Below are 17,858 nucleotides of genomic sequence, written 5' to 3' on the forward strand. Positions count from 1 at the left end.
TTCCAGCAAATTACTCCCATAAAATCAATGAAGGTCAGGCTCAGCTGTAGCAACAAATAAATGACATGCTATTGACAGACTAGATGGACTTAATTGTCATTTATAAAGGTTAAGAGGATAAAACAATCTAACAGAAAGCAGATGTTTACTAAACAAAAACAAAAGAAGACAAAATAAAAAAGGAGACATGAGAGATAACGTGAATTAGGCATGGACAGCCCCAACGTTCTTCTGGCCTTGTCCCAGGGCAAAAACCCCAGTCATTCCAAGTCTCGGCAGCATGTCTGTTTGATTCGGTCAATATTTATCTGCTTCAGGGCTGCTTTGTGATCTTTCTACCTTTTATACATTGAAGTCATGAAACAGATTTTCTGCTAATAGAAAATGAGGAATTGATAAAATTGAATAACAGTAGCCAGGTTAAAAGCGGTTTGACCCACTTCAAAATTCCAGTGGCTGGATCTTTGAGAATAGCAAACACTGAGAGAAGACAGCTTGCCATTTCTCTGATAGAAAAGAAAGCAGCTTGCTGACTATGACAGTGGTCTTCACCAGACAGAAATCTAGATTTTAAACATTAGGGTTTTGTTCAAAAAATAATTTTAAAAAATATCCTGTTTGTGTGGAACATAACCAAATAAATCTGGAAGGATCTTTCTAACTAATAATTTCTCCTTCTCGTAAATTTTAGCCATGTTTACCATGGGATAGATGGGTCAAACTGCTTTGCCTGTGCAGATTTCTCAGAATTGACTCCCAATCTTATCTTACCTGGAAATGTCCAGGGTCTTTCCTCTGAATCATACGTAGGCTCCCAGCTTCTGCTTTAATGGAAAAGGAAGCATACTAAAAAGATCCAGGTCTCTGGAAACATATCTTCATAGAATCTCTAAAAGTGAAAAGGACCATAGATCATTGAACTCAACAGCTTGGCTTCAAGTTTCCGAGGAAGAAACCCAGAAGCCTCAGAAGCCGAGGAAGTAAGAGAATCTTCCTCTAAGGGCCTGGGTCAGATCTAGCTTCCCTGTCACCTGACTCTCAGGGCAATGTTCTTACCACACTCAGCCTTGACCTAAAATGTTAAAAGAGCAGAAGTATTGTCTGCTTTCTACAGAAAACTGTTTATCAAAATATATCATCTGGTGCTCTTAAGCGTGCCCACAATTACGTTCTCATTGCTTGAAAGAGCAAGGACCAAGTTTCTCGAATGAAAAACTTTCCATTCCTCCCCAAAGTGAGCAACTCCCTAAAAATCTGGTCCTTCCTCACATGGACACCCCAATCACTCCCAAGCCTTAAAATAAAAAAGAAAGAAGACAAGGAAGGAAGAAAAGAACAAGGTAGGGAGGAAGAAGAGGGGAGCGAGGGAGGAAGAAAACTTCAGTTAACTTTATTCCCTGAAATTGACCTAGCTATCTCAAATCCTTTGTAGAAAGTTAAAAAGCAAATAAAAATCTTCACATTATAAAAGGAAATAAATGTGAATTTTATGTGTATTTTAGTAATACGAGAAAACTATTAATTCTTATCTCTCAGGACATTTCCCAGAGAAAAACATAAGAAGGAAATTTTTGAACTTTATTTGAAGCAACAAATAAAAACAGGAAGATTATTATGTTATAAGTTAATTGGTATAATATGGATTCAATATTTGATTTTCTTTCTTTTTTTTATTTTAAAGAGAGAGTATGGGGGAGGGGCAAGCATATGTGTCTGAGTGGGGGAGGGAGAGAGAATACCAAGCAGGCTCCATGGTCAGCATTGAACCTGATGGGGGGCTCAATCCCACGACCCTGAGATCATGACCTGAGCTGAAATCAAGAGTGAGTTGCTCAATGAACTGTGCCACCCAGGTGCTCCAATATCTCATTTTCTTCTTAATGAGTTCTTCAATGTTGAGAAGCTGAAATCACTAAGCCTTCCCTGAATTGCTCATAAAAGAACATGTGTTCAAAATTCAAGCATTAATTCTCAATCCACATTCTTTTGCTAGTACATTTCATATATTATTTCATTTATTTTTTTTTATTTTTTTGCTTAAGATTTTATTTATTCACTCATGAGAGACCGACAGAGAGAGAGGCAGAGACAGGCAGAGGGAGAAACTGGCTCCGTGCAGGGAGCCTGATGTGGGACTTGATCCCAGGACTCCAGGATCACACCCTGAGCCGAAGGCAGATGCTCAACTGCTGAGCCACCCAGGCATCTCTACTATTTCATTTATAATCACAATATTTTTTTTAAAAAGTACATCAAAAATAGCTGTATGCACCAAAGGCACAACTTATAACAGTCCCAAAATTTCTGCTGAAACAATTGTTTAAGAGAACTATACCTTATATAAATGCCTGAAGAATATTTTCCTGGAGACCCCCAAAGTGGCAAAAGAGAATTTGTTCTTAAAAGGAGAGCTTTATAATAATATAATTTCAAAGTAATACAACTTCCTCATTTGTGGAAAACTTGAATTGGGAGGCTATGGCTCAAGGAAATGTTAGTAGCCTTGTTAATTCCATCTCTAAAGTGGAAATAAAAATTATTTTTTAAATCTCTTTATTCTTGTTGGACTTTATAAAGATGGATAAGTCCAGGTTTGGCACCCAGCATATAAAGGGGGTAAAGACATGCGGAGAAGCTTGGATAAAGTCCAGGAGCAATCACAAATGACATTGTTGCTCCCACTTTACACCTCCAATTCACATTCCATTCTCAGGCACACCCACCCTGAGAACCCAGTGTATGCACAGAGAGCATTTAGCTGTGTGCAATTCAAGTGTGATATCAGGATAAAAGATTTTCAAAACTACAATTCAAATTTAGATTTCTCTCTCAAGATCATCACCACTTTTCTTGATTTCCACAAAGATGGCTTCAAAATCAACCCTGGAAACAGAAATCATCATCTTCCACTGAACATGGATCTGTTGGCAAATTTGCTATTTGTCCTAATAGCACTATCACCCCTACTTCAGCTTCTCCATCCTCTTCTCCTTGCCTAAGCAATCACATACTACCAATTCCTATTCCTGCTGCATGATCATTGTCACATTTCCCTTTCCTTTTACTTCCAACAAACCAAAGTGGCTCAGTCCTCATTACTTCATAAAGAAGCAATATCCCAAGAGACAGGTCTCCCATCTTTTCCCCACCTCCAAGGATCAAGTTTCTCAAATGAAAAAACTGCAAGATTTGATCCTGACTACAAAATCCAAACACTTGTCTCCACTCCAAACCCTTGCAATCTGACGCCCATCTTTCCCAATGAATATAGAACACTTTCCTTCCAATTTTATCCATGGGATTCCTGAGTCTCATCACGTACCGTTTCCTCAGATGCACTTTACAAATTCCCTCCCAAGTACTTGACCCACATGAAAGATGGAGATTCCTGCACTTTGCACCTCCATCAGTTCTGAAATGTCCCATCTTCATCTCTCCCACCCAAATCCCACCCATTCCTCAAGGCCGATTAACTAGTCTCCCTGCTTTCTGCTCAGAGATGATTATTTATTCTTGCATTTATTCATATTTACTTAGTAAGTGTCCACTAAGGCAATACTACTACGTTAGAGACCAAGAAAAGATGAAATGGGAGAACTGGGAAAAATCTCTTAAGGGAACCAAGCTATGAAGTAAACAAGGCTTGTTCTTAAAGATCTCTCTAGCATAAGGTGGAGAGTAAGAGGCACCCCCAGGAAGGAGCTGCTAAGTGCCACAGAGGCTGAGGAAGGAGAGAGCTCTTTTGCTGAATAGAGCAGTAATGACAGGTGCCTTGGAAATGAGGGATGGGCATGGTTGGGCAGGTGGATGGAGAGGAATAGATGTTTTCTGTGAAGAAAATTAGACACAAGAGGGCTCCAGTGAATGAAGGAAAGTGGTTTTCTGTAATCACCTTGGCACTGGGCCTCTGATGTTGATTCCTTTGTAAAGGCAACAACTGCCAGAAAGCTTCCTTTAGGAAGTCCTTTCATGCCTAATATTGGTAGGCTATGCAGTCACAACTTAAAAAAGAAAGATCTGGCAATCAATTTTTTAAACCCTCAAATATAAGCATCTGCAAAACTGTATAATTTTAAAACCTAATTGGTTGGAGAAATTAATATAAATGCTGTGTTCAAAATTCAAGATCCTTCAGATATGCAAGATGTAGGAAATGTGACAAAATCTTCAAAGAAGATGCTATACCCTGTACTTGATGCTTCTTGATTGATGCAGAAGCAGTTTATGGTAGGGTAAGCATGATTATGATAACTTGCCTGGAGAAAGAAACTGATAACTGTCATGGAATACAACATGCCATGAAACATGTGGCACAGGATGATACAGATAATCTTAGACATGACCCTGAATCCCACTGAAGCCAGGGTTTCTAAAATACTAATTACGTAGGCCGAGGGATCCTGGTAGCTAGAAGTATAGTACAGTGCAGATTACAAAAAAGTCATTCTAGTTCTCATTGTTTTCAAGTCTAGTCTTCTTCAGCAAAACCTAACCTGGTGATGGGCAATTTGAGCCAATTGAAAGAGATAGTTGTCAGAGAAACGCAATGGCTCAACTCTATAATCAAGTTTCTTGGAGGGAGGGATTTGGTCCACATAGACCTCACTGACCAGACATACTACCTCAAAGGCAAACTGGTATGGACTACATCCTCCCCACACCATAAGTTGATTGGAATCCTGGCTCTGGAGCATTTTCTGTGCATTTCAACACATTTTTATACTTAAAATATTTTTTTAATAATAGAAAGATTTGAGAAAAAATTATCTCTGAGATTTAAATCTTTTTTTAATTTATTCAGAGCCAAATATTTTCATTCAAGGTCCTCAATGCATTTCAGAAACTCAATATGATTATGCTAGTTGATTAAAAAAGGCTCTGGTACAATCATGGCACATTTCACTCTACCAAGTACCAAATTGAGAAGTCAGACTTGCTCATCAATTTTTCTCAATGCCCAGATTTATATGCAAGCAAATTAGAAAGTTTTTAAACAAAGAATGTAAAAATGCATTTAGAAGGCCAAAAAAAAGTGCACATAAACTTCAATGATAAAATTAGGATTTGCCACATACATTGTGCATTTGGCCACAGATATCAGAAAGCCCAACTAATGGAGGCTAAAATAATGAAAGCTGTTTAATTGTCTCACATAGCAGTCAGAGTGGTTCCAAAACTGGCTCAAAAGCTCAATGAAGCGAGGGAGCTGTGTCAGTGTCAACATCACTAATGGCTTCGCAATTGTAGTAGAAAAAAGAGAGCTATTGGAGTTCCAAGAATCTTATACACAAAGAGCAGTGATCTGATCAAGACAACAGCCTGGGATTATCAATATGGCTGCACAAGTAAAACTAGAATTCTGCTAGCAAGAGAGAAGGGAGGATGGCTATCGTACTGTAGGACTCACAGAAGTTAGGGATATTTCATCTTCTTAGAGTGTTCTCATAAACTTACACTTGAAATCAATAAACTCTTCATGTCTGACACTACAACTCTCCAGTTCACACAGCTCTTTGAAAAAGCACAGTAGAATATTGCCCCATCAGTCTAGTTCCTTCTTTCTAGAAGAAAAAGAAAAGATAAACTATCAATGTGATTTTTTTTTTTTGTCAGATGTAATGTTAGGTGGAAGTAGCAAGTCCAAAATAAGCAACAGGTAGTCTGGTTATGGGAGAAGCTGAGAATTGAAGGTTCACTGTGGGGGAGGGGATAACATGGCTTTACTAAGATTATAGAGATAATTACAGGCAAAGCTGGCAGCCACGCCAAAATAGCTAAATGTCTGCTCTATACTCACACTGCCATCAGTCACCAATTCATGTATTTCTACTCACACTTCATCATCAATTCAAGCATCAGCAATTAACTTGTTAAAGTTTCTACAATTTTGAAGATGTAAATAGTAATATGTGTGTGCATGTGTGTATCAGACCCAGTGATAAATCTGCAATTCTGCATTTATTTTTGCTGGAGTTGTAAAACTGTCAGATGACATTTGCTTACCGAGGGTATTTCCAACAAGGTACACACTGAGAGCACGGAGAATATGTTATAATTTAGTGCTCAGAAAATTACTTAAAATTTTTTAAAATATATTTTTGGCATCTGAAAACATTTGAAGGTCTAAGGTTCCAGGACATCCTGAACTAAAAATAGATTACATTTGAAAACTGTTAAGCTAGGTTTTTAGGAGAACATATAAACAGAAGTACAAATATTCAATAAGATGACAATATTGCTAAAAGAATATAAAGGTGATAGTGGCAATAAACTGATATTACTTTGAAAATGCTATAGGAAAGGTAAGTAGTTAATTCAATTCTAGCCAATTTATCTCATTTATCAAACAGAGATTCTGTATCTTTTTAATCCCTCTCTGGTTAAAGAAAACACAGCCCTCTAAAAAACAAATTGTCTTCATATCAGGTGTTTTGTTTTTTTTTTTTTTTTCCAATTCAGAGCTCAAAACTCTTCCTTGTGAGGCAGCTTTAGAATTGTATTGGTGAAAAGATAGCATGGATTATTTCAAGGGTGGATCATCCAGGCTGTTAGGTTGCATAGAGAATTCATAAGGCATGAACTTTGGATTCAGAAAGAATTGAGTTTGGAGACATACCTACCACTTACTAGCCATTTGACTTACAGCCAGGTACTTAGTCTGAGTCACTATTTTAATTGGAAAGTAAAGATGAATAAAATAGTTATTTTGTTGGGCTGTTGTAATGATTGACTTTAATACTGTATATCAATCACGTACACAAGGTAGGCACTCAAAAAAGAGCAACCATTCATAATAATAAGAGAAGACTATAGTTTTGTGTTTGTTTGCAGTTTTATACCTTTATTTGACAATCAGCAATTAGTTCTCATCCACATTAACAGTCTGTAGATTTTTTAAAGTGGTGACAAGTGCGTAGGTAACCAGCGTGTAGAGCTTGTTTGGTGAATCTTCATCCTTGTTACATTTTCTGGACAACCGCACAGGGATATGGTATGGAACACTGCTTATTCCTTTGGCCCACAGCCTGGTGTCAATGCGCACATCTGAAGTTCCCATCTTCTTCATTACAGATTTCCAGATCTCTCTGAGTGCCGGAGGGGCACGCTTCTTGAAACCCACTCCATGGATACGTTTGTGAATGTTGATGGTGTATTCTCTGGTCACTACCTCGTTAATGGCAGAACAGCCCTTCTTCTTCTCCCCACCCTTCTTTGTGGGAGCCATTCTGCCGGGCCCTAGTTGGAAAGGGACTATAGATTTTTAAAAGGAGAGTTTCATACTTCCTATAATAGTGGATAAATGCCTCCAAAAGTAGGAACCCTTTAAATAGGAAATTACTTTGGAGAAGCAGACATTAGTATGCTTTGAATCTCTACCACATTAAATAGATTGGATTGCTGTTCAGAAAAATTCCCTTCCCCTTACTTCCATAGGAGACATATCCTTCTCATTTCATTAGTCGTGGGCCTGACCTTGTTTCCTGTTTTGGCCAATGTGATATTAAAGGGTCTGAGGCAAATAGAGGCTTGAAATACTCTTGAGCAGTTGGTCTGCTCTCCTTGCCTCTGCCACTTATCTCAAAAGAACATGTCTAGATTAGCCCACTGATCCTAATAGATCCAAGAGACACACTTGGAGCACAGACAAGCTGTGACAAGTGAACCCAGACTAGATTTTCAATGTTCTACACACAGACATGAATGATCCCAGCTGAACCTAGCCTATAGAAGCCAACCAATATTGTAAGAATTTAAACCACTGAGTTGTAGGGATAGTTATTCAGTAGTACTTCTCTGGTACTAACTAGTTTATATATCACATATTTGCTATTGCACCTGGAGAGCTACTGTGGGCACATTCATCTGGTCCTACCATGGAATTTATTTAAGATATATGACTTGAGTAGTTACCATGTGGCAGGACTGCGCTAGGCATGGAATTACAGTGGCATAAAAACCGACACAAATCTGAGTTGAGGCATGTATTTAGGATCCCTGGCCTAAGTTAAAAAATAGATTCTTTGAATGATCTTGTAGGTAAATGTTGCCAAGGATTTTAAACATCAATTAAAAAGCAAAAAAAAAAAAAAAAAAAGGCAAAAACGAAACAAAATAAAAAGCATTGCATATTCTTCTGTTTTCCCTGGATGGAATATAGAGTAACAGCAAATTCTTCTCAATTAGGCCCTTTGTACCTGCAAAGACAGCAAATATTTTTTGTCTTCCAGGTTAATTTGAGGGAAGTAATTGTATAAATGGACAAAAACAAACAATTTGAGCAAGTACTCAAAGCAAGACAAATTGCTGATAAAAAGAAAACAAAAAAGTGGAATCAAAAAATAAATCTTTGGAGTCTCACTTCTTAATATATTTTTTTAAGATTTTATTTATTTATTCATGAGCCACAGAGAGACAGATAGAGGGGCAGAGACACAGGCAGAGGGAGAAGCAGGCTCCACACAGGGGGCCCCACACAGGACTCGATTCAGGGTCTCCAGGATCACACCCTGGGCCAAAGGCGGCGCTAAACCGCTGAGCTACCCCAGCTGCCCTCTTAACATATTTTTAATAAAATATTTTTACATAATTAGTTTTATTTTCTATAAAGAACATTTTAATTCCAGTGTTGGTGTTGGCATTATAACAGATTGAGTTAACAGGCATTCATCTCTAATGGCAACCCATGGATGCAATAATATTTAACATGTTAGATTAAAGATTCTAAAATTATGTTTGAATACATAGTCAAACTAGAAAAGAAAAGCTAACTCCTCCAGATATAAGAATGAAGGGAGATCTAAAAGGGCAGCAATCTCACCAAAACACAGCCACTTCCATATATTTTAAAGCCAGATATGATCCTAGGATATGTGGAACTATTTTTAATGCCAATGTAGAAACAAGCCAGGTAGTATTAGGAGAGAAGCTTAGATGAAGACCTTTCATAAAGTCAAGATCTTTAAGGTCCCACCTAGTTAGTGAAGTGGACTGGAAAAACTCTTACTTGCTACTTGACATAGTGTAGAGGATTGCTTCTAGGATTATGTCTCTTGGAAGGAAAAAAAAAGTTGTTTATAAAAATGAAAATTATTACCTTGTATCTGTGCAAATGTTGAGGGCTAGATTTACATTATCCCTATGTTGTAAGAGTCTGAAGCTGAGAAATTAAAGCCCTTAGGATCCTGGCCAAAAAAAAAAAAAAAAAAAGTACCATTGCGGCATAGAAAAAATATATTCAACCCAAGATACATGGAAAAAACAAGAGAAGAAAACAAACAAAATCCCATGTCAAAAAATCAAGGGAACAAACCACTACAAGGGAACATCAGAAGATGTAAAAAAGTGAGAAATGGTACGGCAAGTAAAAAATAACTTGAAAGAAAAATAATAATAAAGGTCTGTCTAAAATAAGCATAAGACAAAATAAATCATGATGATGAATTAGGGTAAAAAATGATTTAAAAATAGGTAGACCTAAATAACAGGAAAGTAGAACTTCTAGAAGCAAACTGCACAAGCTAATACAGGAAGGAAAAAGATAACCCATTAAAAAAGTCAAGAAAAAAAAATTGAGTCATAGAAGCTAAAAGACATTGAAATACATTCAGATAGTTGGTGAAAATAACCAACTAGGGATCCCTGGGTGGCGCAGCGGTTTGGTGCCTGCCTTTGGCCCAGGGTGCGATCCTGGAGACCCGGGATCGAATCCCACGTCGGGCTCCCGGTGCATGGAGCCTGCTTCTCCCTCTGCCTGTGTCTCTGCCTCTCTCTCTCTCTCTCTCTCTCTCTCTCTCTGTGTGTGTGTGTAACTATCATAAATAAATAAAAAAAAGAAAATAACCAACTATTTTTTTGAGGGGCACAGACACTGTTTATTGAGTGGCAGGTGTAGGAGAGAGAGCTGACTCCAGTGTAGAAGCAGAGGCGGCAGGTCTTGCCAAGGTTGTGTGGGCATCTGGGAGCCAGGCCATGCCCCGCAGCCTAGGGACAGCAAAAGCTCACTACTACAGGAGAAGCAAAGACTCCATTGGGGGAGAGGCGGATACCGACTCCCATGATCCTGGGCAAGAATCTGTGGATGAACTTGGCAGAGGGGCCCGGGACAGGAGAACTAGGGTATGGGTGTTCTAGGGGGAGAATAGAAGAGGATTGTGTCTGTGGGGTGGAGCAGAGACTGTGATGGTGGCCACCTGAGAGAAGAGCAGAAGAGTGGTCCATGTCTGGTCCATGTCTATTAGAATTCAGTGGAAAGCAAAAATCACAGTTTTCAAATGAACAAAATTATAATATTAATCAAGCACATTGAAAGTATGAGCAAAGTTAAAGTAAAATATTGAATGACAATAACATATGCAGTTGATTAGAATCAAAATATTCTAAGAATCAGGCAGCCCGGGTGGCTCAGCGGTTTAGTGCTGCCTTCAGCCCAGGGTGTGATCCTGGAGATCCAGGATCAAGTCCCATGTCAGGCTCCCTGCATGAAGCCTGCTTCTCCCTCTGCCTGTGTCTGTGCCTCTCTCTCTCTCTCTCTCTCTCTCTCTCTGTCCCTCATGAATAAATAAATAAGATCTTTAAAAATATATATTCTAAGAACCTTATTGTTCAATTGGAAAATAGAAATATTCATTGTTTCTCAATATTGTTTTTTTTAAGATTTAATTTATTTATTCATGAGAGACAGAGAGAGAGACATAAGCAGATGGAAAGGCAGACTCCCTGCAGGAAGCCTGATGCAGGACTTGATCCTGGAACCCTGGAACCCCCAGGATCACAGCATCATGGGATTACACCCTGGGCTGAAGGCAGACACTCAACCAGTGAGCCACGAAGGCATCCCTGCTTCTTGATATTATTAAATCAACTATGCTGGGTAAAAATTTAAGGTTAATTGCAAGAATAGGCATTGAATGCATACATTCCATATTATGAGATAAATAGAAATAAAAGCAACAATAAAAATTCAATGAATTAAAAGGAGAAAAGAGAAGAAGGTAGTAATGAAAAGCATGGTAAAAATAAACCACAAATGGATGTCTGGATGGCCCCGTGGTTGAGTGTCTGACTTCAGCTCAGGGCATGATCCCAGGGTCCTAGCCTTGAGTCCCTAATGGGGCTCTCCACAGGGAGCTTTCTTCTTCCCTGCCTATGTCTTTGCCTCTTTCTATGTCTCTCATGAATAAATAAATAATTAAATCTTAAAAAAAATAAAAGAATACTTTATAAATTAGTCCCCCTAAATTAGTAATCACACAATATAAATGAACTAAATTTCTTTGTTGAAAGATAGAGATGTTCAGATTAATATTAAATAAGGCAAAAATCAAAATCCAGGTCCACTTACAAAAGAAATATCAAAATGCAATGAAACAAAAATATTATTTAAAGTAATAAAAAGTAAAACTAACCAAAACAAAGCTGTCCAGGCAATATTAATACAAAACAGAATAAACATTAAAATAAAACCAATTATTTTTCTTTTTTTCTTTTTTTCCTTTGGAGAGATCAAGCAGCAAGCATGAAAGGGCTATGGGCGAAGGGGCAGGGAGAGAGGGAGAGAGAGAATCTTAAGCAGTCCACACCTGCACTCCACACCTAGTGCAGAGCCCAATGCGCTCTATCATATCACTCTGAGATCATGACCTGAGTGAAAATCAAGAGTGAGATGCTTAACTGACAGCCTCCCAGGCACCTCAAGGTAAAACCAAATCTTATGGTTAAAGCAGTACATTTCCTAAAAATAAAAGAAAATTTCACCTGATAGAACTCAATTCCTGATATTTATACGTTGAACAATGGAGCCTCAAAATACATAAAGCATAAATTTCCTGACTGTAAGTAGCAACAGTCAAATCTACCATCAGATTAAGTTTTTAAAAAGATCTCCCAGGTATATCTAGATCAGTCATTCAAGAAACAGTTGGAGAAGATTTGAACACCAAATTAAAAATCTGAAACTGACAGAAATATACACAACCTTATATCCAACAATTAGTGGACACATATTTTTTAAGGCATATCTGGAGCATTTTTTTTTTTACATATTTTTTTAAAGGTTTTTTATTTATTTATTTACGATAGTCACAGAGAGAGAGAGAGAGGCAGAGACACAGGCAGAGGGAGAAGCAGGCTCCATGCACCGGGAGCCCGATGTGGGATTCGATCCCGGGTCTCCAGGATCGCGCCCTGGGCCAAAGGCAGGCGCCAAACCGCTGCGCCACCCAGGGATCCCTATCTGGAGCATTTTTAAAGATTGCCTGTGTTAAAGATCAAAAAGGAAATATCAACAAACAAAAAAGAATTCATTTCCCTGATGATGTGGACCATCTTTTAACCCTAAAATCCGTTTGTCAATATCCACAAAATATTTTGTTGGGCATTTGACTGGAATTGCACTGAATCTATAGATCAACTATTGTTTTAATTTGTGCAATGTTTTAATTTGTGCAATTCAATTTTGAATTTCTCCTATGATATATTTCTTTGATTCTAAAGTTTACATGAAGGATGCCTAGGTGGCTCAGTCCATTAAGCATCTGTCTTTGGTTCAGGTCATGATCCCAGGGTCCTGGGATTGAGCCCCACATCGGGGAGAGCTTGCTCAGTGGAGAGCCTGCTTCTCCTTCTCCCTCTCCCTCCTGCTTCCCCTGCTTGTACACTCTCATCAAATAAATAAATAAAATCTTTTAAAAAATAGATAAAGTTTACATGAGAGATAAAAGACCAAGAAGAGCCAATACAATATTGAAGGAGAAGAATGAAGTTGGAAGACTAACACTACCTGACTTCAAAACTTACTATATACAGTAATCAAGATAGTTTGGTATTTGCAAAACAATAGACAAATAGGTGATGGAACAGAACAGAGAGCCCAGAAATAGCCTCACATGAATATAGTCAACCGGTTTTTGATAAAGGAGCAAAGACAATAGAGAAAAGATAGTCTTTTCTACAAATGGTTCTAAAACATTTGAACATCCACATGCCAAAAAAAAAAAAAAAAAGAATTCAGACACAAATCTTATAACATTCACAAAACTTAAGCCTAATTAGATCACAAATTGACATGTAAAGTGCAAAACTATAAAACTCCTAGAAGATAGCATAGGAGAAAATATAAATGGCCTTAGATCTGGTGATAACTTTTTAGATTCAATATCAAAGTCATGATCCATGAAAGAAATAATTGATAAGCTGGACTTCATTAAAATTAAAAATTTTTGCTCTACAAAAGACAATGTCAAGAGAATGAGAAGACAAGCCACAGACTTGGAGAAAATATTTGCAAAAGACATATCTAAGAAAGGACTGCTATCCGAAATACACAAACAAGTCTTAGAATTCAACAATGATAAAACAAACATCCTGACTGAAAAATGAGCTGAAAGCCTGAACACTCAGCAAAGAAGATATACAGATGGCAAATAAGCATATGAAAAAAAAGTTCGACATGGTAAATCATTAGGGAACTGCAAATGAAAACAACAATGAGATATGACTGATAGATATCACATCCAACAGAATGATCAAAATCCTAAACACTGACAACATCCCAATGCTGGCAAAGATGTGTAGCAACAGGAACTCTTATTCATCACTGATAGGACAGCCACTTTGGAAGACAGTTTTACAGTTTCTTACAGAACTAGATGCTCTCTTACCATACATTCCAGGAATCACATTCCTTGGTATTTACCCAAAAGAGTTGAAAACTTATGTTTATGCAAAAAACATGCACACAGATGTTTACAGTAGCTTAATTATAATTGCTAAAACTTAGAGGCAACCAATATGTTCTTCAGTAGGTGAATGGGTAAACAAACTGTGGTACATTCAGAAAATGGAATATTATTCAGGAGTTAAAAATAAATGGGCTGTCAGGCCATAAAAAGACATGGAGGAAACTTAAATTCACATTACTAAGTGAAAGAAGCTAGCCAGGACAGACTGCAATCATGTGATTCCAATTATATGACATTCCGAAAAAAGTAAAATTATGGAGACAGTAAAAAGATTAGTGGTCGACACGGATCAGCAGGAAGAAAAGGATGAATAGGTGGAGAACAGAGGATTTTTAGGACAATAAACCTATCTTGTGTGATTCTATAATGGTGGATATATGTCATTTCACATTTGTCCAAACCTATGGAAGGTACAACATCAAGTGTGAACTCTAAAGTAAACTATGGACTTTGGGTGATAATGATGTGTTAATGTAGGTTCATCAGCTGTAAGGAATGGACCTCTGTGCTGGGGGATGTTGATGATGAGGAGGTTATGTATGTGGGGGCAGGGGTATATTGGAAATCTCTGTACCTGCTATTCAATTTTGCTATGAACCTAAAAGTACTCTTAAGAAAAAGTTTTATTTTTAAAGTTTTCTATCATAAAAACCTACTAATTTAGTTCTATTTAAAAAAGAATCCAAAAAATAAAAAAATAAAAAAAGGATCCATATCACATGGATGATATTCTCTGACAGCAATAGCAACAGTGATACCAATAACAAAAGATAGTTTAAACAAAAAATCATTGATAGAATTTTTAAAATTCTGACTAGTTCATCAGTCATTACAAAAAATAATAGAAATTGGAAAATATCTAAAACTGAATATAAATAAGCATACTTGGCTTCCAAAGATGGTAGCAACCACCAAAGGTCCACTGTAGAGGTGCTTCTAAGTAAAATCCTTTGCAAATTTATATAGCAAGTTCTAGAATTTCATTTTCATGACTAAAAATTATTGTAAAACAAATTGTCCAACCAGAGAATTTTTTTTTTGATCAACAAATTCAGCATATAACCCAAGGAGAGGAGAATGAGCAAATCTAAGAAAAAAGTCTCGCAAAAACCTCAGTATTTGTAGTCAAAATGCAATTTTACCTTTTAAGTAAAACCTACTTCAAAACAAATGGAGGGAAATGTAGTTACACCTCTACCCTCTGCCTCCATTTCCTTTCTGTTAAACATTTTTTAAGGGCCTATGATGTACAAGACACCAAAAAGGGGGCACACTGATGAATCAGACCCATTCATCACACGCATGAATCTCACCCTCAAAGAGCTTTCAGACTATCAAGAGAGATCAGCTCAGAAAGGTATCCATTGTATAAAATGCAGCAAGTGCACAGAGGCTTTTTCCTGTGTGTTATGTGACCACAGAGAATGGATACTCACCCCATTTGTGGTTCAAGCATGGCATTTGAAAGAAAAGGCCATGCAGGTTTCCCAAGGCATCAAATTGGTTTTTTGTATGCACAATGTAGCCCTCACAATTTAAGCAAAATGTACTAGAGAATTTAAATGTCTCTGAATTTTCCTGAGATACCTAAAACAGGCTCACAAGTAATTCATCAGCTTCTCAATTGTATTGCCTGAGGTAACTCAAAAGAAGGACAGAAAAAACAACTGTTAACTTATTAGTAGCCCTGAGCAGATAATAGGGACTGAACTGGGACCTCTCTTGCAAGATCCTTGCAAAAACTGAGCTGAGCTTTTGGAAACAGTTCCTTAGGGTAAGTAAGCACCAGCATATGACAGCACAATATTACCTCTTTGTAGTCCAACGTAAAAATTAACATTCCAACCATCAGACTGGAAAGAACGCAAGGACCTGAGCTACCATTACAACGTCTGTCTCTAGCTACTTGGGAAGGACAAACAGAAAGTAATAGGAGAGAACATGGCTCAACCTAATAGGACTGACTGTTACAGGGCAAAAGAAAAAGTGACTAAATCATTTGAATTTTTTATTTAATCGTATATACTTTTTAAAGCAAAACTGATTAAACTCACTCAAGTTAAAGTTCAGTGTCCTATGTTATTCACATCTGCCCATACATGAGGCTTCTTGAACTTTCCCCTGGCTCCAAGACCAGGATGAAAAATTATAAATAAGGGAAGGAGCAGACAGTACTTTGTTCAACAGATTCCAATCACCTTGCTGCCGTGTGGTTGTCCTGGGACATCCCAGTTCTGAAAATGATTGTAGCACGTCAGGAAAAATATCACCTAACCCACAATATTTTCATAGGCCAAGCCTCACTCAATCCAACCACCTGGTACACTGGGAGTTTCCATAGCTGCCACTCCACAAAGGGCTTCTCCATTACCTATTCCTGCCAAAGTTACTGGCTCTGTTTACTTTACTTCTTCTCAGGCTTTTCTTCCTCGAAGACAGGTATTTGTGCCAATCTGATACCCAGTTCATTGTATTTATTTTATGTATTTTCCACTTCAACTGTGTCAGGCTAGCTTGAGGCAGATCATGCTGCATTGGGGGCCTAGCTACAAGATAGGTTACACACTTTGAAATGTTTGTGTGTATGCATGAGAGCATGTGTGCACTCACAAGTGTGATTTGGAATTTGAGTGTTGCAAATAGTAAGTCCCTCAGAGTGTGTTTTGTTTCTTTGCCAGAGCACACTCAGGGCCTTTCGAGTTTGACTAATTTCCATAGCAAGAGCTCTGAGGAGTCAAGAGGCAGCATGTCCTATGGGAAGCCAGTGGAGTTCTCTTCAAGGATGCTCAGTGAAAGACAAAATAAAAATATGTGCAGTGCTTTGAAACTCACCAGGACCTTGCCAAACCAGATCCAGCAACTTGCCACTTGATTCTTGGAACTTAGATTATATTGGGCTTTGGGGGCTTTCTGTTTCTTTGCCTAGATTTCTTTTGCAATTATTGAAAATTAGATATGATTTTGCTTGGCTTCCCTTGGTTTTCAAGCATGGTCACAGTTATTATTTTAAACAAAGGTCAATTCTCCCATTGATTAGGGAAAAGAGAGAAGCATTTGTTTTTCTGGTCACCACCAGATATGATGCTCAGTTCAATTTCTATAGTTAGTGTGGAGGAACGGGAAAATGGAAGGCAAAAAGCCACATTTAAGTATTTCTGTAATGTGAACTTAATGTTAGAAGAGGTTTCTTTAACCATAGTAGAGACATTTGAGTGAGGATTTTTATTTTATGACTTAATTTATTATATGGCCCAGCTTTTACTTCTTCTTAAAGGAGAACTTTCCAATCCAGTGTCACCTTAGTAGATGTCATGGAGTCAGAACTGCATCATACACACACAAACACACACACACAGACACACACACAAGGGGTCTCTCTCTCTCTCTCTCTCTGTGTGTGTGTGTGTGTGTGTATCCCAAGGAAAGAAAATATAAAATACCTCTTCTTTTTAGCTTGGCTAATAACTTCCAATCAAAACAGTTTTAAAGTAAAGGAGATTACCTCACTAATCTTGATTCTATAATTACAGACTCCTCTAGAGTCACAAATAAATTACTTTTAAAAATCAAATTCTAGTAGTTAAGCCACTTAGAAAAGAACTATACTGGAATTTAATTCCAGTATGAAATTTACTACTATAGTGGAATTTAATTAAAATGGTAAATAATATGATGCATGTAAAATTCTACACTAAAGAGTATGTCAAAATAGAAAGTTCATCATCAGTCCACCCAGGTGTAGCTGAGCATTTCCATGTGTGGAGAGAGAAGCAGTGAGGGAAGGGAAGGATTAAGAAAGAACTAGAGGAGTAAAGCAAAAAGAAAAGAGGTTAGGTTGATTGTTTGGAGACTTTGTAGGGATATTGGGTAATGGAATATTTATATAATTACTTAGGGCTAGACACAACAAATGCATGTGTTTGTAGCAGCCCCAATATTCAAGAAAATATATAGTGGTCTCACTTGAGCTTTGGAGTGAAAGGTCAAAGGTCTGAACTCACACTCAGTCATTTACCAGCTATGAAGCCGGGCCAGTCCCATAACTTCTAGGAGCCTACATTTCTTCATGTGAAACACATGAGATGAGCATTTCTTCCTTGATGCTTTGTCATAAAGATT

The 17,858-nt window shown here is 37.7% G+C and overlaps 1 protein-coding gene across 1 annotated transcript; it reads right to left on the bottom strand.

Annotated features, from left to right (window-relative positions):
- Positions 1-1,027: 1,027 nt before the first annotated feature.
- LOC129516464 (60S ribosomal protein L31-like) lies at positions 1,028-7,225 on the bottom strand. Its single transcript, XM_055335874.1, has 2 exons — positions 6,881-7,225; positions 1,028-1,072 (listed from the first exon to the last, which is right to left on the bottom strand). Exons 1-2 carry the CDS (start codon positions 7,223-7,225, stop codon positions 1,028-1,030), a joined length of 390 nt encoding a protein of 129 aa, XP_055191849.1.
- Positions 7,226-17,858: the final 10,633 nt, after the last annotated feature.

The sequence above is a fragment of the Nyctereutes procyonoides genome, unplaced genomic scaffold (assembly GCF_905146905.1).
Source record: "Nyctereutes procyonoides isolate TBG_1078 unplaced genomic scaffold, NYPRO_anot_genome, whole genome shotgun sequence".
NCBI lineage: Eukaryota > Metazoa > Chordata > Mammalia > Carnivora > Canidae > Nyctereutes > Nyctereutes procyonoides.

Excerpts from the sequence above, each read along its gene's own strand:
- LOC129516464 (XM_055335874.1), bottom strand. The coding sequence starts at position 7,225 with ATGGCTCCCACAAAGAAGGGTGGGGAGAAGAAGAAGGGCTGTTCTGCC. Across the intron at positions 1,073-6,880 it reads CTTTAAAAAATCTACAGACT|GTCAAGGCTGAGTGTGGTAA; the intron begins GTTAATGTGGAT and ends TTAACATTTTAG.